The sequence below is a fragment of the Erythrolamprus reginae genome, chromosome 13 (assembly GCF_031021105.1).
Source record: "Erythrolamprus reginae isolate rEryReg1 chromosome 13, rEryReg1.hap1, whole genome shotgun sequence".
Taxonomy (NCBI): Eukaryota; Metazoa; Chordata; class Lepidosauria; order Squamata; family Dipsadidae; genus Erythrolamprus; species Erythrolamprus reginae.
Window position 1 is genome coordinate 11,679,416 of NC_091962.1, and position 18,740 is coordinate 11,698,155.

General features: G+C 41.8%; 3 protein-coding genes across 8 annotated transcripts in view; 1 reads left to right on the forward strand and 2 right to left on the reverse strand.

The window, feature by feature from the left end:
* The window catches only part of SHE (Src homology 2 domain containing E), an 11,686-nt gene extending 11,022 nt beyond the window's left edge, over positions 1-664 (reverse strand). For 2 of the 3 annotated variants that reach the window (XM_070766018.1, XM_070766017.1), the window contains exon 1: positions 1-664. This exon is cut by the window's left edge. The gene's annotated coding sequence lies outside the window, so the exon portion shown is untranslated. The other variant, XR_011560476.1, reaches the window with a different exon arrangement.
* Positions 1-17,248, forward strand: part of TDRD10 (tudor domain containing 10) — a 21,884-nt gene extending 4,636 nt beyond the window's left edge. Inside the window, exons 1-15 of one of the 4 annotated variants that reach the window (XR_011560477.1) lie at positions 2,526-2,650; positions 3,592-3,622; positions 4,102-4,178; positions 5,398-5,453; positions 7,096-7,166; positions 7,536-7,686; positions 8,758-8,800; positions 9,023-9,083; positions 12,038-12,185; positions 12,349-12,494; positions 13,762-13,916; positions 14,141-14,211; positions 14,881-14,964; positions 16,227-16,949; positions 17,072-17,248. Coding sequence is in view for 3 of the 4 variants with exons in the window: in XM_070766021.1 (XP_070622122.1) it covers positions 3,621-3,622; positions 4,102-4,178; positions 5,398-5,453; positions 7,096-7,166; positions 7,536-7,686; positions 8,758-8,800; positions 9,023-9,083; positions 12,038-12,185; positions 12,349-12,494; positions 13,762-13,916; positions 14,141-14,211; positions 14,881-14,916 (1,017 nt within the window). In the remaining variant the exon portion in view is untranslated. Of the gene's footprint in view, positions 1-2,525; positions 2,651-3,342; positions 3,426-3,591; positions 3,623-4,101; positions 4,179-5,397; positions 5,454-7,095; positions 7,167-7,535; positions 7,687-8,757; positions 8,801-9,022; positions 9,084-12,037; positions 12,186-12,348; positions 12,495-13,761; positions 13,917-14,140; positions 14,212-14,880; positions 15,009-16,226; positions 16,950-17,071 lie in introns of those variants that run through there. The other 3 variants (XM_070766021.1, XM_070766022.1, XM_070766020.1) reach the window with 3 other exon arrangements.
* Positions 17,157-18,740, reverse strand: part of UBE2Q1 (ubiquitin conjugating enzyme E2 Q1) — a 15,771-nt gene continuing 14,187 nt past the window's right edge. Inside the window, exon 13 of the mRNA XM_070766023.1 lies at positions 17,157-17,824. Coding sequence (XP_070622124.1) covers positions 17,793-17,824 — 32 coding nt within the window. The 3' untranslated portion in view covers positions 17,157-17,792. The remainder of the gene's footprint in view (positions 17,825-18,740) is intronic.

Below are 18,740 nucleotides of genomic sequence, written 5' to 3' on the forward strand. Positions count from 1 at the left end.
CTGCCCCTGATGGACCAGCTACAGCCCCCCCCAAGGAAAACCCCTTTTCTGATGCTTCATTCCCCACTCACTTGTGTACCCCAAATCTCAGCATCGCTCTAGATGGGTCAAATCGAAGATAAATACGCTGGGCTGTTGTCATCCCCCCCCCCCCCGACTTTTGGGAAGTTGGAAACTGCAATAAAGAATTAAAAGCAAAGCAAAACAACACAGCAAGGAGGGGGGGGGCTTTAAAAATAGGGAGCAAAGAAGAGTTTGGAAGGAAGGATCTTGGAGATGCAGAGGAGGGGGGCTAGCTAAACCAAACCCACGAACACTCCCCCCCCCCAGTCAGTTTTGCTTTCTGAGTCCCTGCTTTTTAATCCTGGACTGGGGGCTTTTTTTCTACCCCCCCCCCCCCGAGGCTTTGCTTCCTGCTCCCCTACTCAAAACAGAGAAGCACCAAAAAACCCACCCACCCAAAACTCGAGGGGGTCTCCAAAGCGATGAGAGAAGGGCTCTAATTTGGGGGGGCTGTCCCTCCCAGATCCCCCCCCACTCGGAAGCCTCTTTCCCCAGCCCAGAGGTGGGAGAAAACCCCTCTCCCCCCCTCCTTTCCAAATTGCAATTTACTTGCCCTCCCCCTGCGCGCAATCCGGTGCAAAGAGTTGGCTTCGCTTCGTGTAACTTTGCGAGCGCTCGGGGAGGGAGGGAAGGAGGGAGGGGGCGGCATCCCCCGCCCAGATCCGGAGGAGGGGGGGATTTGGATGGGGCGGGTGCGCGCAGATGGGAAGCGCGGGTGCGCGCAGGAGGCTGAGCTAGAGACGCGCAGCCTGAGAAATAGCAATTAGAAACTTTGCATAAATAATAATTAATAATAACAATAATAATAATAACAACAACAACAGCAGCAGCAGCAGCAATAATAATATAAAAAACTTGAGCTAAATTAATTATTATTATTTCTTTCCAGAATCAAGTTCGATGCAACTATTTCAATGGTTATTTTTGACTCCCACCCGTTTCTTTAAAAACAAAAAATGCTATTTTACCTGGAACGGGGCATGGGGGGGCGCTGGAGGTTAACATGGTAGAAAGGGGGCAGGAGGGGAAAAATTAGAGGAGTGGGGCTAAAACGACTCCTTTTATTCACGAAGGACTCGTGGGGGTCGCGGCTTGCAGGAAAAGCAGAATTCTGCTGCAAGGTTTCGGGCGACCGCCAGGTGGCGGCAAAGCATTGCTGGGGGGGGGAGTTGCCCCCTGGAAGCTCCCGGCTCCCTCTGGTGCCCCCTGGTCGTAATGCAACTATCAAAATGCGCACAAAGGCATTTTATATAGTACAGTACAGTACAGTATATATAAAAACAGGCACGCATATGAGATTGAACTGCCATCCGTCAGAAATGGGGCTCCTGCTTGGGCTGAGGGTTGGACTAGATGACCTCCAAGGTTCCTATGAACTCTGTTATTCTATCTGTCTGTCCGTCCGTCCATCCATCCATCATGTATTATCTACCAACCTATCATCTATCAAACTATCATCATCTATCATGTATATCTGTCCATTTATCCATCTATCCATCTTTATCTACCTACCTATCTATTCACCTCTCATCTATCATCATGTATCGTCTACCAACGTATTATCTGTCAATCATCTATCAAATTATCATAATCTATTGCGCATTATCTATTCATCTATCCATTTATCCGTCTCTATCCATCCATCTTATTATCATGTATCATGTATTATCTACCGATCTATCATCTATCAAACTATTTATCATCACCTATCATGTATATTTATTTATTTATTTATTTATTTATTTATTAGATTTGTATGCCGCCCCTCTCCGTAGACTCGGGGCGGCTCACAACACGATAAAATAGTTCATAACAAATCTAATAATTTACAATTTAAAATATTTTTAAAAACCCATTTTTAAGCAGACATACATACAAACTTACCATACATAAATTGTATAGGCCTAGGGGAGATATCTCAATTCCCCCATGCCTGACGACAAAGGTGGGTTTTGAGGAGTTTACGAAAGGCAAGGAGGGTGGGGGGCAGTTCTAATCTCTGGGGGGAGCTGGTTCCAGAGAGTCGGGGCTGCCACAGAGAAGGCTCTTCCCCTGGGGCCCGCCAACCGACATTGTTTAGTTGAGATTGGTCGCTGGGATTCGTGCAGCAGAAGGCGGACTCGGAGATATCTATCCATCTATCCATCTATATCTATCTACCTATCTATTCATCTCTCTCTCATCTATCTGTCATCATGTATCATCTACCAATGTATCATCTATCAATCATCTATCAAATTATCATCTATCATGCAATCTAATCATCTATCCATTTATCCATCTCTATCCATCCATCCATCCATCTCATGCTAAAAATACACGCGCGCGCGCGCACAGACCCATCACCAGCCGCCTTTTTCTCTCCCTGATGCATAAAGAGAGACAAACCCGTGCACCTAATCCGGATCCACTCCGGATTAAGGGCTCCCCCTCCCCCTTTAAGAGCCAGAGTGGGGGCGGGGGGGGAGAGGAAGGCGGGGCGAGATGCGCGCCGACGCAAAAGCCGCGCTGCGCCTCGAGACCCTCGTGGAAAGTTTCGCGCTCGCTTGCTCCGAATTCCTTTGCTCTTTTTTCCTTCTTCCCGCAGGTGAGTAATCCGGCGCGAGTCCCTGGCTCCGTTTGCAGGCGCGGCGTTTGCACCTCTGGTTTTTCCAACACCCCAAAATGCCCCCCCAAACCCCCCCTTTTTATCTTTAAAAATAAATTCAAAATAATAGTAATATGAATAGTAGCCAAGGGGGAAGGAAAACACGGATAGGGAAAGTCTTCGTCCAGACGTTTTAAAAAAAAAATCCCAATTTTGCTGCTGAAATAATGCTGCTCGCTTCGTTCTTGACCCCGCTTCCCCTAAGCCAGAAGACTACAATACCCATCCTCCTGCTAGAATTCCCTGCAGAGAATTGTGATATAATCCTAGTTGTTTTATTTTAATTTTGCTCCTTTTTATTTGCACCTGGGTCTACGGAGAGGGGCGGCATGCAAATCTAATAAGTAAAATAAAAATAAATAAAATTAATACTTGAGCAGGGGGTTGGATTAAACGACCTCCAAGGTCCCTTCCAAGTCTGTTATTGCCTTAATAGGGAATTAATAGTCCATGTCGGATGTGTTATAAACTACAGAAATAAATATCTAAATGTAAATATTTCTGTTGGGGTGTTTTGCATCTTGGATTTGTATCTTAGCTTGCAATGTTTTGTGTCTACGATTTTACAAACGTTTTGTATTTACAACATATTTGTAAATATTTTAAAAATATTTTGCTTTTTTTGTTTCAAGTCACAGAGATATGAAAATGGATCGGCAGGGAATACAGCCACGTTGAATAAGAGCGGATATTTATGCTTTATTTATATTTATGAGTAATTTATAATTATATTTATGATTAATGGATAATAATAATATTGTGGTTGGCGGCACCCAGACGTTTAGTTTGGATTCGGTATTTTTGTAGCAATCTTTAAGACAAGATATGTCGAATTTTTTGGGGAAATATTATTATTAATAATATGAATATTATTATTTTAGGGTTTCGGGCAGAATCCTGCTAAAGCAAGATGTGAGTAAAGAGGATATTTTAAATAATAATGCTTGCTAAGGATTCAGTTGCAAGTTAACCCCTTTTGCACACTCTTTGCACACTTGTGACTTTTATTTAAAAACCACAACCCTGCAAAACCCGGCAAGGGTGCCTGACACACTATTTATGATATTTTGGGGGAGTGTCACCCCAGTTTCTGACTGCTGCCCCTCAGATTCCTGGAGTCGCAAAACAAGAATTGTGTTTGGATAATTACAGTATTTGGGGGTTGCATTTCCTCAGGGTATTTTTTTACGGTGGGCGGGACTAAGCAGGTAGTGGGTGGGGCCTGAAAAGAGGCGGGGTCTCCCCGAGCTGGGTTTGAAAGACGGGATTCACCCAAGTTTGAAGGTTGAGTGTCTCCAGTTAGCCAGGCTTTGAGGGGGTGTGCAAATGGGAAACAAGATTTGCCAAAGGTGGCAGCTATTAATCCTAGATAGTTCTAACCTGGTTTGTAGGTTAAGAAACGGCCCCGAAAACCCCTGTTCTCCAGGCTCTAAGAAGCTGGTTAAGGCGAATCCCTTGAAACATGCGGGTGAGTTTAGAGTCGGTCGAACTCTTGGTGTGACTTCAGGCGTGTGCTTGGGATGGTTTTTGCATGGATGGAGAGGAAGAAGGGGTGAAAATTAAGGGGTGGAGGAAAAGAGGGAGGAGAGAAAAGAAGGAAGGAAGGGGAGGGCGGGAGACCCTATTAAGATGCTTCCCCATGCAAGGGTTGGCCTCAGGAACTCACAGCCACCACCTGCGTTTAGAAGGGGGCTGATTCTTAGATATATTTAAAGGCACGGAAAAGCGAGACAAATTGGCCGAAGGGGAGGTGGTGGTTGAGAGGGTGATGGAAGGAAGGAAGGAGTGGGAGGAAAGAGGGGGGGAGGAAGGAGTGGGAGGAAAGAGGGGGGGAGGCAGAAGGATAGGAGGAGGAAGGAAGGAAAATAGGGAAGAAGGGAAGAGGAAAGGAGGAAGAGAAAGGAAGGAGTGGGAAGAAAGAGAAAGGGAGGAGGAAAGGAAAACAAGGAAGAGGAAAGAAGGAGAGGAAGGAAAAGGGAGGGAATGGAAAAGATGGAAGGGCAGAAGGAAGGAAGTGGGGGGGAAGAAAGAAGGAGAGGAGAAAGGTAGAAGAAGAGGGAGGGAGGAATGGAAGGGAGGAGAAAGGGAGGAGTGGAAGGAAGGAAGGAAAAAAGGATAGGGATGCAGGAATGGAAAGGAGAAATGAAGGAGTGAGAGGGAGGGAAGAGGAAAGGAGGAATGGGGAGTGAAAGGAAGGAAGGAGGGAGGGAGGAATAGAAGGGAGGAGAAAAGGAGGAAGGGAGGGAGGAATGGGAGGGAGGGAGGAATAGAAGGGAGGAGAAAGGAAGGAGTGATAGGAAGGGAGGAATGGAAAGGAGGAGAAAAGGAGTGAAAGGGAGAGAGGAAGGGAGGAGGAAAGGAAGGGAGGAATGGAAAGGAAGAGAAAAGGAGTGAAAGGGAGAGAGGAAGGGAGGAGGAAAGGAAGGGAGGAATGGAAAGGAAGAGAAAGAGGAGTGAAAGGAAGGAAAGAAGCAGGATGGAGGTACGGAGGAATTAATAGGAGTGAAAGGGAGGGGGAAGGAAGGAGATGGAGGAAGGAAGGAGTGAAAGGGAGGAGAAGGAAGGAGGAATGGAAAGGAGGAGAAAGAGAGGAGTGGAAGGAAGGAAAGAAGGAAAAGCTTCTCCTACTCTATTGTCTCTTTTTCATATTTTACTGGGTCCTCCTAACCCAAATTTGCTTTTTTCAGGGCTTTTGAAAAAGAAGGAAATCTTTGTTGGAAATCTCCCCCAGGATATCAAAGAGGTGGGTGTTCTCAGTTTGTTTATTTTACGCCCAGACCTCACAAACCCACAATACACACAGTTAGGTCTTGAATTACAGCCACAATAGAGGCTAGAATCCCCATTGCTTAAAGCAGGGGTCCCCAAATGTTTTACACAGGGGGCCAGTTCACTGTCCCTCAGACTGTTGGAGGGCCGGACTATAAAAAAAACCTATGAACAAATCCCTATGCCCACTACACATACCTTATTTAAAGTAAAAAACAAAATGGGAACAAATACAATATTTAAAATAAAGAAGTAATAAGTAATTAAGTAATTAATTAATAATTAAGTAAGTAATTTATACATCTTTATTAACAAGTAAACTTAAACTTAAATCAACAAACTCCATTTCTCCTTCTTTCCTTCCCTCCCTCCTTCCTCTCCACTTCTCTCTTCCCTCTTCCTTTTCTCTCATTTGTTTCATTTTCCTCTCCCTCGTTCCTTCCCTCCATCATTTTCTCATTTTTCTCTTTTTTTCTCTCTCTCTCTCTTTCCATCTCTCCCTCTTCCTTTCTCTCTCCCTCTCTATCTCTCCCTCTTTCTCTTTCTTTCTCTCTCTCTTCTCTCTTTCTCTCACTCACTGTTTCTAACTCCCTTTTTGTATCTCTCACACTTTCTCTCTCTCCCCCTCTCTCTATTTCTCCCTTTCTATCTCTCCTCTTCATTTCTCTCTCCCTCTCTATTTCTCCCTCTTATTATATCGATCGGTAAAATCTCGTGTGCTGCCGCGGGCCAGTTAAAAGACCTCAGCGGGCCGCATCCGGCCCACGGGCCATAGTTTGGGGACCACTGGCTTAAAGCAAGAGAAAATTGGAAGTAAACTTTAAAAGTATTTATAGAAATACTCTTGATATTACAATGAACTTGGGGCTGTATTGGGGGTTTTTTAATCCCAAACTCTCAAATCATTTAATCACCACCCAGAGTGCTGTGGACTAGTAACATGAAGTATAAACATAAAAGAAATAAAATTTCACCGCATAGCAAACATCGGTGACAGCTGTCGAATAAAACTGTTGCAGCCCCTTTGAAGATGCATCACTTTGGGTTTACTCTATTGATTATTAGTCCTTGGGGCCAAATCATAGTGCAGAGTTGCAGACACAAAGTATGACTAAAATCTGATTAAAAAAACATTTAAAATGGAATCGGAATAAAATACGACTTGAAATGAAATTGGAATAAAACACAACTTGAAATGGAATTGGAATAAAATACGATTTAAAATGGAATTTGGGGAAAAAACCCGCTTAAAATGAATTTGGAATAAAATAGCAGTAATTTAATATATAGATAAATAAAATAGGATATGGTCAGTTTTGGATAATATTCATCCTTTGAAAAAAAAAATATTTAAAAAAAGCAGATGGTCTCGAAACTCTTCTGCCTAATAGTTCTGATCAAGGAATCTTAAATTTTGATTTCCCCCCCCTATCATTAATAATAATAATAATAATAATAATAATAATTTATTAGATTTGTATGCCGCCCCTCTCCGAAGACTAGGAGCTAGGAGCAAACCCATTTTTTTCCCTGCCTTCCCTGGCGCCAGGAATCCCTTGTAAAAAGTTTTTAATCTCTGTTTCTCTAATGTCTTTTTATTTTAATTTCTTCACCAGGAAGAGATTGCCTTCTTATTCAAGGATTTTGGGATCAAATCTTTGAAAAAACACAGCAATCACTTTAAAAGGTAAAAAAAAAAAATCCTCAAAATTTGAATTATTTTGAGGGCTGCCGTCGCTAAGCGAGAAGCGTTGTTGAGCGAATGGGCCTTTCAAAGCGACAGCAGGCCAGGAAAAAAAGTGACTTCGGCTCCGTCATAAGTCTGAGGATGGTCTGTTTTAGTTGTTCTTCCTTCTCTGCTTGGCACAACGACCTGGCAAGGCAGGCCACGGAGCTAAGGAACGAGCTGGTTTTCCAAGGAAAACCGAGTCAGGGTTTCTCTCTCTGACGTACGTTACTAGCTCGAGAGGTGCTGGGGATGATGGGCATTGGGGAGAGGATGGCTATTGTCCGGGGACTTTATTGTTAAATTTGTGCATTTTTTCTCTCTCCATAGTTTTGCATTTCTGGAGTTGATATCACCAGAAGCCGCAGAAAGGGCAGTCCGGCTTTTTAACGGATACCTCGTGAAAGGCCGACCGATGTCCATCGCGTTTATGGAAAACCGGAGAACCTACGAGGGTCTCAAAACCAGCCATCAAATGCCGGTAAACCACGATTCATGGTTTAGCCGTTTCACAGCCAGCTATGTTTAACGTGGGAAGTATATGTCGCGCCCCCCCCAAAACCACACCCCCTTAGAGCTCACTGTCCCCACAAAAGCCGATTCTCAGAGTCTTCTTTAAACAGATTTACAGAAAGTCCTCAACTTACGACTTGGTTCATTCAGTGACCAAAGTTCTGATGGTGCTGAAAAAAAGAGAGTTGGGGTCATTTTTCACACTTACGACCTCAAAAAAAATAATAATCAACTGGTGACCGTTTTTCACACTTCCTTGTTGGGGTGGGTGGGGGTTAGTTGTGGTCGTACGTTGACCACAATTTTAACAATGAACAGTTAAATTTTAATATTAACGGGGTGGGGGTGGTGGAAACCCATTGCAGAGATCTGTTATATTTTTATTTTTAAAAAAATATGTTTTAGTTCATGCATTTAAGTTTAAATTCTCGGCAGGCTTGGGGTTGTTGAATATAGACACTGCTCCAGCCCACGTTACGATGGAGACAGGGATGGATGTGATTGAACAATTTTTGTGACAAGGGTTTTTATGTTTATTAAATTAGATTTTAGCATCTTTAATGGATGTGTTTTTAAATTGGCTTAGTTTTAATTTTCGATTTCTACTGTTTTATCTTATGTATTTATCTTTATGTTAAGTCTCCGAAGAAGGTTGGCCTAGAAATTGAAAAATAGATATGGATATAGATAGACAGACAGACAGACAGACAAGATAGATTAGAACTGAATGAATGAATGGTTTTATAAGCCCTATTTTGGGCTCAGTTCCTGGCTGTAGTTTGGGGGGTTGTGTCAGTTCTTGCACAGAATGATGGTTTATTCAATTGTGGTTTGCTGAACCAATCATGGAGGGCCTGGTATGTTCAACATTAATTCTATTTATTATCATTAATAATAGCAATAACAATAATAAATAAATATTAATAATAATTCTGTTTAAGCTTTTAGTGCGATGGATTGTTGTAGATCTGGATTTACTCTCTTACAAAGGCCTTTCTTCTTCTTCTTCTTCTCCTTCTCCTTTTTTTTTCTTTTGTAGGATTTGGAAGAGATCCCAGCCGAGGAATACGGAGTTACCAATGGTACAATATCTTGTTCCATTGTTATTTTATTACTATTTTGATCCTGGTAAAAGCTGCCTGTGGAAGGCAGCCTCGTTTCCAATTGTTAATTCATTTCATTTTTAAAGGAAAAAAAAAATCAGGCTTAGGGGGCAGGAAGTTGATTTTTTTCTTACGTGGATGTTTAGCCTTGCTGGCGTCCAGGCTCAAATTAGCTTCTTCTTTTTTTAAACCTTCCCAAAGGTGCTATTCACATTGCCCCCGTAAATAAGAGAATCTTCTACGCTGTCCCCATGGAAATGAGGTAGGTGCAAATGGGATTCTTTCAATGTGGTGACTTTAGAATGTTATGAACCAACGGATAGAAATGTATTGATTCAGATTAGAATTTATTAGGTACTATTATGTTGGTTTGTTCAAATGTCCTTTCCCCCGCTTTTTGTTCACTCTTTCTTTTGTCTACTGCTTGTTTAATGTTTTCTTTGGTTTTAAAGTAATTTTTATTAATTTGTTTTAAAAAGCATAATCAAAAAAATATATACATTGACATATTTGCAATATTTGCAATACACAAAGAAAAAAAAAACCAAACAAAAAAAACATACACTCCTAAATGGAAAAAAAAACCACACCACCCTGAACAATTACAAAATTACAGATAACATAAAAATATCATCAATATCCTCTTGAGAGAAGGAAAGTTACAATCTTATTACATGTCAAATTATTTTCTGGTGAATAAAAATCTTCGGCATTCACTATTGTTCTTTTTGGTTATCAATGTCTTCTCTATTATTGTTGTTGTTTTTAAACCGCCTTCTGTACACTTTTTGTAATTAATTTAGTTACATAAATTTTTTTTCACAAAAACAGTTGTATTTACATCATATTTCATCTTTCTGTCAATAAATACTTATCTTTTCCCCCCCCCCCAAATCTTTTTATTGTTTTATAGATACATATATCACAATTTGTTTATACAGTTTACAGGTCTTATCCAACTTTTTTACCAGTTACAGTTGTTATATAGATAATATTAACTTAATACTATGCAATGCAAAACATGGTAAAAACATTCAAATGGTATTTTCATTTTTTTTTAAGGTTTGTACTGCTATTTTGTAGTGCCCACCTTTGTAGCCTGGGAGAAAAATATACAAAGGGAAGTCCATATAGCAGAATGGGAGAAAACATGGAATACAATAACTAAAATCACCCTATCATCAGCCTATAAAGAAAACTATTACAAATTATTTTACAGGTGGTATCTACCACCGGCAAGACTTGCCAAAATTTACCCAGCACTACAAAACGTATGCTGGAAATGCAATAAAGAAAAAGGAACTTTCTTCCATATGTGGTGGTCCTGCTCTAAAATTCAAAAAATTTGGGAAACAATTTACAAATGGTTAAAGGAAATTACGAAGGAGGAAATAGCGTACTCACCGGAGGGGATGCTCCTTGGAATTTGGAAAAAATCATACTCTAAAAACCCTTTTTTTATTGACTCACATAAACACAGCTACAAGAATTGCAATAGCGCAAACATGGAAGAACGAACAGACTCCCAATGTAAATTTAATAATAGACAAGATATATACATGTGCAGAAATGGACGAGATGACAAACCTACTTAAGGGAAACAGAATCAATGAAACTAAAAGCATGTGGAACAATTGGCACGAGTGGATTCAAAGGAATAAATACTTAACGTATTGTTATTATCACAATTCAATTTAAACTTCTATTTCTCCTCTTAAACCAATCATAAAATATGTTCCATGTTTTATAGTAATCGGATTCTTCTTTGTTTTGTAATTTTAATGTTAAAGCATCCAGTTCTGCACAATCAAGGATTTTTTTAATGTATCTATATTAATAAAGAATTAAAAAAAAAAAGATTAGAATTTGTCAAAATAGAGAGAATGAAAATTAAAAAATGAAGTTGGAAAGGAGATATAAAAAAGAGGAAAAGACATGAGAAATCAAGGGCATTTGGAAATGGCAGAATAAAACAACAACAATAAAAGGCATTATTTATTTTATTTATTTATTTTTATTTATTGGATTTGTATGCCGCCTAAAATTAAGAAGTTTCAAGAGAATGAAGAAGTTTGGGAGATAAACAACGGTGAATAGTTGGAAAGAAAATTCAAATTATTTTCAAATTACAATTCAGAAAGTTTGGAAGATAAGTGATGGCAAATAATTGGAAAGAAAATTGCAATTATTTTCAAATTGCAATTCAGAATGTTTCTAAGAATAATGGGCGAATAATTTGAAAAGAAAATTGGAAAATTAAAAGTGGTAGACCCCGGTGACAAAAATAGGAGGTAAGGAGGCAACATTAGATAATAGTAGCTATGCCTAGAAGAATATACACTGCTCAAAAAAAAAATAAAGGGAACATTTAAACAACAGAATGTAACTCCAAATAAATCAAACTTCTGTGAAATCAAACTGTCCCCTTAGGAAGCAACACTGATTGACAGTCAATTTCGCCTGCTGTTGTGCAAATAGAATAGTTGTGCAAATGAAATATTCAGTGAGAATATTTCATTCATTCAGATCTAGGATGTGTTGTTTGAGTGTTCCCTTTATTTTTTTGAGCGGCATATTATATATTTAAATATGGAGAAAGGGAAGATGTTAGTTTTAAGAATAGTGCCGATGTTGGAATAAATTTAGGGTTCTGGAAAGCTTGTTTGTCAACCACATAACAGATTAGGATTAGAAGTACTCAGGGAAGGATAAGGCGGAGGAAGAGGAAGTAGGAAAGAGGGAGAGAAGGAGAAAGAAGGTAGAGGGAAGAAAGGAAGATCGAGGGAGGGGAGTAACACGAACTATAGAAGGAAAACAGACGGGAGATAAAAGTCTAAACGGTGCAAATTTAGGAAATTCGTTTATTTTATTGTATTATTGTGTTTATATGCCGTTCATTCCAAAACAGACTCAGATGTTCATGATATATTGGAAAAAAATGTATAAGTGTGTAACATGTTGATATTGTGGTATATGAATGCGATGAGTTGTCGGAGTGATAATTATGATTTAGGTTTAATAATTAGGTTTCAGCCCGGTGGATTTGTTGCGCTGAAATCCAACAATTTTGCACCGAGTAGCACGTCCCTGACTCGTCACCTGACCAATGCACTATCTGCGGGGGGGGGCAGGGGGTCTTCTAGATGACCTGGTGGGGTCCCCCCTCCCTTTCCTTTCCCTCCTTGGCTTCTTGTTTGATTTCCCCCTTTTTTTTAGGAGTTCGTTTCTGTTCCACGTGCTGAGCGGCTGCTTCGGAGACGCCAAGTGGCTCCGTTCCGTGGTCGACGTGGCAGGGGAGGTGGGGCTTCTGGTGACGGACACCTTTCCGCTGATGCCGTACTTCTGGGCCATCGTCCTCAATGAGGTTTGCGCGAGCAGGATTTGATTCCCTCCCCCCTGTATATTGTAAATGGTGGTGCCGTTTCTTAGTCTCATGAGGGCTAGGAACTTGATTTGTGCTGCTGGGGAGTGGAGACGCCGTTTCCAAGCCTCATGGGGACTAGGAACTTGCTTCGTGCCTCATGCAGGAATCCTACAAATCCATGGAGAAGCTCTTCACGACTTTGGCTGAGGCCGAGTCCAGCTTGCCCTTTCTGGCCAAAGAGGAGGTGCAGAGAGGGAGCCGGTGCCTGGGCCAATGCGACATCGGGGACGAGGGCAGTGCCTGGAACAGGTGAGGGTCCCCCTGCCCTGTTTGGGGTTCAGCCCTAGGGAGGGAGGGAGGGAGGGAGGGAAGGGGAAAATAGAAAAGGAAAGGAGGAAGGAAGGAAGAAGAAAGGAAGGATGAAATAGGAAGGAAGGAAAAATAGAAAAGGAATGGAGGAAGAAAGGAAAAGGAAGGAAGAGGAAAGGAGGAAGGACGAAAAGGGAGGGAAGGTGGGAGGGAGGAAGGAAGGAAAGAAGAGGAAAGGAGGAAGGATAAAAGGAGGGAAGAGGGGAGGGGGGAAGGAAGAAAAGGAAGCAGGGAGAAGGAAGAAGAGTGAGGAAGAAAGAAAAATAGAAGAGGAAAAAAGGGAGAATGGAAAAGGTAGGAAGGAAGAAAAAGGCGGGGAAGGAAGGAAAATATAGAAGGGAAGGAAAGAAGAAAAAGAAGTAGGGGGAGAGGAAATAAGGGAGAAAGCAATCAAGGTGTTCTGTCGGGCTCCCTGGTAGACTCCCCCCCAAAAATTCACAGGTACAAATTTCAGACACACACACGTTTGAAAATTCAAAACAATGTTCTTTATAATGAAAATTCACTTAAACCAAGCCCTCTTTTGGTATAGCCAAGAGCACTCGTCTCCAAACAAACTGGTAATTTGTACAAGTCCCTTATCAGTTCTGAGATACTTAGCTTGCAGCTGTGAGGCAATTCACAGTCCTTCTTCTTTCACAAAGCGAAACACACTTTGCCCTGGTTTAGTTTCAAAGCGGGGGGAAATCAGCACACAAAAGGTCAAAGTCAGTAAAGCAGGCACGAAACACAACAATCAGATAATCCTCCACAATGGCCAAACCCACAGGCTGCTCTTTATAGCAGCCTCACTAATGACCACAGCCCCACCCAACCACAGGTGGCCTCATTTTCTTTGATAATAATCTCTCAGTTGTTGCTGCCTATGCATCGCTCTCCGCATGTGTGGCTGTATCATTAACTCTTGTTCTGAATCCAAGGAGGAGCTAGATAATTGATCTCCTTCTGAGCTGTCTGCCCCACTCTCCTCCTCCCTGTCACTCATGTCTTCTTGGTCAGAGGAGCCTTCATCAGCAGATTCCACCGGGGGCAAAACAGGCCTGCAGCATGTGGATGTCTCCCCCACATCCACAGTCCTTGGGGCAGGAGCTGGGCCAGAGCTAACCACAACACAAGCAAGGAAAAAATAGGAAAGGAAGAAAGGAAAAAAAATTGGAGACATTTGTTTCGCTCTCTCTTTCTCTCCCCCCCCCCCCCGTCCCCCCAGGTGCTGGGTGCTGGACCCCGTGGGAGACTTGGCTGTGGTCTTCTTTGTGGACTTCGGCCGCTGCACCACCCTCCCCCTCAACTCCCTGCGAAAACTGGACGAGGAGCGATTCTGGGAAATTTGCCCATTGGCTCAGCCCTTCATGCTGGAGGAAGGTAAGGCAGCTGCCTGGGGGATTCTGGGAGTTGGAGTCCTCCCCTCTTAAAGCTTCCTGGCTGAGGGATTCTGGGAGTTGGAGTCCTCCCCTCTTAAGAGCCACTAGATTGACAAACACTGCTTTGGGTGTTTTAATTGTGCTTATTAGCTTGGAGAAATGGGGTAAAATGTTCCTTTTTGGGGAAATCAATTTAAAGAGGGTTTTTTCTGGGGGGCTTTGCAGGCGTTTTCCCCCCACAAGTCATCCGAAGGCAAATCTTGGAAGGAACATTGAAAGGACCCACTCCATGGGAGGTAAACATTAGATTCAGATCCAGAGGGTTGGAAGGGACCCTGGCAGATCATCTAGTCCAACCCCCTGCCCAAACAGGAGGGACCCTATAACTGCCTCTACCTAGGATTGAACTGGCAGCCTCCTGGTTGCGAGGTAAGAGCTCCACCTCTAGGCCATTTCATTCGCTTCCATCGCTTCCTTGTGTGTCCTGAACCAAGCCGACTCACTACGGCCCCATAAACCAGGATTGCAATTTTTCAATTTTCAGATTAGAAAATCCTGGCTTGCTTTAAAGCAGCAACTCACAAGGGCAAACCACGGTTTCTTGGGCTTGCAAACACAACAATTTTACCGATTGTTGATTGTTTTGTGTAAAACTTGCAAAGAAAGCCACAAAACTTAAAATTGTCCTCTGCAAATAATAATAGTTGTGCAATCAACTTTGAAATTTCCCCACTCTTAATAAGGACCAGAAACTTAAAATAAAGTCAGTGTCCAAAATGCACAGCTGTACTATACAACCCCCATTCGGCTGAATTTACTTCCCCAAGTTAAAATATTTCTATTTATGAACTATTAGCTAGGTCGGCCCGACACTCAAGCCAGATACAAACCAGCTGCGCAAATGGATGCGATGCGACACACAACGTGCCAACAATTTTTAACAGGATTTTTGTTTTCTTTTACAGCCACACATTTTAAGGTTTGCTGTCAAAACAGGCTAAGTTGTGGAGTTGTGAAATTCGCCCTCCTGTCGTCTCAGCAAGCTGGAAGTACATCAAATTTACTTGTGGGGGGAAAAAGTTGTTTCTTCCCGGGGGGGGAAAAAAATGGGTTTTTTTTTTAAACTGTTGAAGATGTTTAAAAAGTTGGTTTACAATTTTTGGTTATGTGTGGGAATATTAATTTGGTTGCTTCGTTTGAGACCTTATAACTTTGTGCTCGAAAAAAAGGTATGTGTGTGTGTTATTTTTCCTTAGTGCATTTTTTGTGCTAGATGCATAAGCAAGAGGGGAGAAAAAAAATTACATAAATCTGTATTTTGGCTGAGCTGTTCCGTTGCAACCTTCTTCGCTTGCGTTTGTTATTGCAGTTAATGGATTAAAATGCTAACTGGATCCAGAAATTGGCATCTTCCTTTTCCTCGCATTTATAAAAAAAAAATACACTTTTCAGCTAACTGCGGCAGACCAGATCAGATTAAATTAATATATATATATATATATATATATATATATATATATATATATATATATATATATATATATATTTAAAAAATTAGAAAATCTGAATTAAAAATTAATCAGACCTTGGAGCAGCGTAAAAATATGCTAAATTTGTTTTTATATATTTTTTTGGAATAGGAGCAAAATGCAGAATGCTAGAGGAGAATCAAATTTTATGTTGCTGCCTTTGGAAATAGCTAGATTGTTAAGTTTCTAGTCCTTAAGAGGACAAAATCAACCATGACTCAAGGAAATTAGTAAGGAGCTTATTTGTCTTTCCTTTTCAAATTAAATTTTGTCAGCGGCGACATTTTTTATTGTTTTTAGTATTGGATTATTATTATATGCTGTGTTATTATTGCTGTTATCCGCCCCAATTCTCCAGAGGGGCGGCATACAAATCCAATAAATAAATAAATAAATCTATTATTATTATTATTATTTACTAGATTTGTATGCCACCCCTCTCCGTAGACTTGGAGAGTCTACATATGAGGAAAGGTTCAACAAAACTGGATCCATTTTTTTTTTGAAAAAAATGGATTAAATCTGGAAAGATTCTCCCATTATTATTTTTTTAATTCATTATTGTTGTTTTGCTGGCATTAAACCTGCCTTTTTGAGGGACTCAAGGTCTTGGCTAGCATTTCTGCAGGCTAGGATGGAAAAGTCAAATTCTTGGCTGGGAAAATGTGATTACATCTTCTGCGCGGATGGTTGAAACAGACCGGTACCCGTGTCTGGGTGGGGGTGATTTTTTTTGGAAAATGGATTTTCTACGAGATTCTCCTGGTTTTTTTCCCCCCCAGATTGTCAGATCGGAGATTTGAAGCGAGGAATCCTAACCGGAGTAATTTTGACCTGGTTTTGCTTTTCAATTTCGCATCGCTGAGAATTTTAACTCCTGTTACATTGAGAAGGGCATGCAAGTATTCCTCGTTTAACGACTGCCTGTTTCACAACGGTTTCACCAACAAAAACCCTCCCACCCCTGAAGTTACAACTGTTCCCTCTCTGGTCACAATTGCATTTTACAAGTGGCTGTTTTTTTTGCCAATTTACCAATTATTCAGGACACCCAATCCATTTCCACAATTTGGTAGTTTGTTTTAACAACTGCAAAGACTTTATCATCACCTTTTGAAAATCCCATTATGATCCCTTGCGGGGTGAAATCCAGGCAACTGAATGGAGCTAACAAGTTTTACTGGCCCCTTGCCTTTCCCGTTGCCACTGTGGAGTTTTGTCCAGCACTTAATATTGATACGAGAGAAATATCCGCCTCTACCTAGGACCGAACTCCCAGCCTCCCGATTCTGAGGGCTCCACCCCATGACCACAGGCCCATTCAGACCCTGGGAAAAAACACGTCCTTCCTGGAGTCCACGTTTCGGCGGGCCAGGAAGGACGTCTTTGTGATGTCAAAGCTCCCCCCATGGAATTCCCTATTGGGATTCCCCACCTCCATTTGAGCCTCCCAACCAACTGACAGATCCGCGGCTCTTCTGGCAATGTGACAGCCGGGCGGCGCTGCTTCTCTTAAAAAAATAAATTAAAAAAATAGAGAAAGCGGAGAAGCCCCCGGTTGTTTCAAAACGGGACAGCCGGGCGGCGGAGCTTCTGGGAGGAAGAAATTTATCTTCCTCCCACTTAGTTTTGGGTTAGTTTTGTCCGACCGCCTCCCCACCATCACCCTCGCCCCCCCGTTCGCCCGGACAGAGGTACCGCCAGACCCCCCCTTGAAATTAACAAATGTAATTGTTCTCCAAAGATACATATTTTTTTTCCCCATAGACATCCATCATACACTGTAACCAAAAAAAAAACAAAACCCAAACCCCAAAACAAAATGGGGGGGGGAAGGGAGGAAAGAAGGGAGGGTTGAGGAAGGGGAGAAGAGGTGGAGGAGAAATCTGTGTACATGAAAATAAGAAAATAAATTAAATCCAGCAGGGAAGGAAAAAAGGCCGTTATTTTTTCTTTCGGTGGGTTAATTCTCAGAAACTGCAGCAAGAAACGCTTCCGGCCGGAAGAGGAGGAGGAATTTTTCATTTTTTTAGGCGAGTGGGGGTTTGTGTGTCTGTGTGTGTTTTAATTCCTTCTCCCCCCCTTTCCCCATTTAATAAGCGAGGGAGGGGGAGTTTTGAGCCGATCGCCGGCCGGCAAGGGTCCGAGAGGGGGGGGCTCGCTCACGACAAATGTTTATAAGGAAGCCTCCGCCCCCCAAAGGCGATCGGGCGCCTCGTCCAAAGAGCTGGCAAAGAGGAGTCCGGGCAGAGATAAAATGTCCTTCCACAGCGTCCAGCGAGGAGGTGGGGGTCCGGAGTGGGATGGGCTTGAAGGGGGCGGGGGGTCCTGCTCCGTCTGCGCCGCCACTAGCCGTCTTCCTTGGGGGGCGTGTACCAGCCTGGGAAAAGGAAAGGAACAGAGAAAAACGGCTTCAGCAACGAGCCTTGCCAAGGCCACCCCGGCTGGACATTAGAGTTAACAAGAGCTTGGAGGGACCTTGGAGGTCTTCTAGTCCAACCGCTTGCTTAGGCAACAAAAAAGGCTTCCGGAAAGCCTCCAGCATAACAAAGAAGATTACTATTTAATAACCCACATATATTAACGTCAGCAAGGTTGGTATTCACACAAACTTTGAAACAAGAAAATATAACAAATGAAGAGATGGTGATTCGGAAAATGTTAGACTGTGCTAAATTAAGTAAATTAACATATGAATAAACAAAATAAGCACTACTACACAGTTTGGGGAAAACGATATAATTGGATAGGAAAAAAATAATAAAAAATTGAACTAATACTTAAGGGAAGGAAATGAACTAATAAAAACAGCATTGTAAAGTATTAAACAGTAATTCAATCTGTATACATAAGTATGTTTATATGTCTTGGTTTATTTGTTTGTATTATAATAAAAATAAATAAATAAAGCCTCCAGGTTTCTTTCCAATTTCAAAAGACACCACACACACAAAAACAATTTCCACAAAAAATAAAATGCGACTCGCTTGTATTTCATTTCCCTGGCAAAGAATAGAATAGAGAAAAAAAAGAAAGAATAGGATAGAATGGAATTACAACAAAAGAATAGAATGGAGTTTTCGGAGAAGGGCGGCATACAAATCTAATAAATAATAATATTATAATAAGAACTTTCTGACGGTGAGAGCAACGAACGAGAGGGACAGCCCGCCAGCCCCTCCACCGCCCGGCCGTCCCGTTTTGAAACAGCCAGGGGCTTCTCTGCTTTCTCCTTTTTTTTTTTTTTAAGGGAAGCTCCACCGCCCGGCCGTCCCGTTTTGAAACAGCCGGGGGCT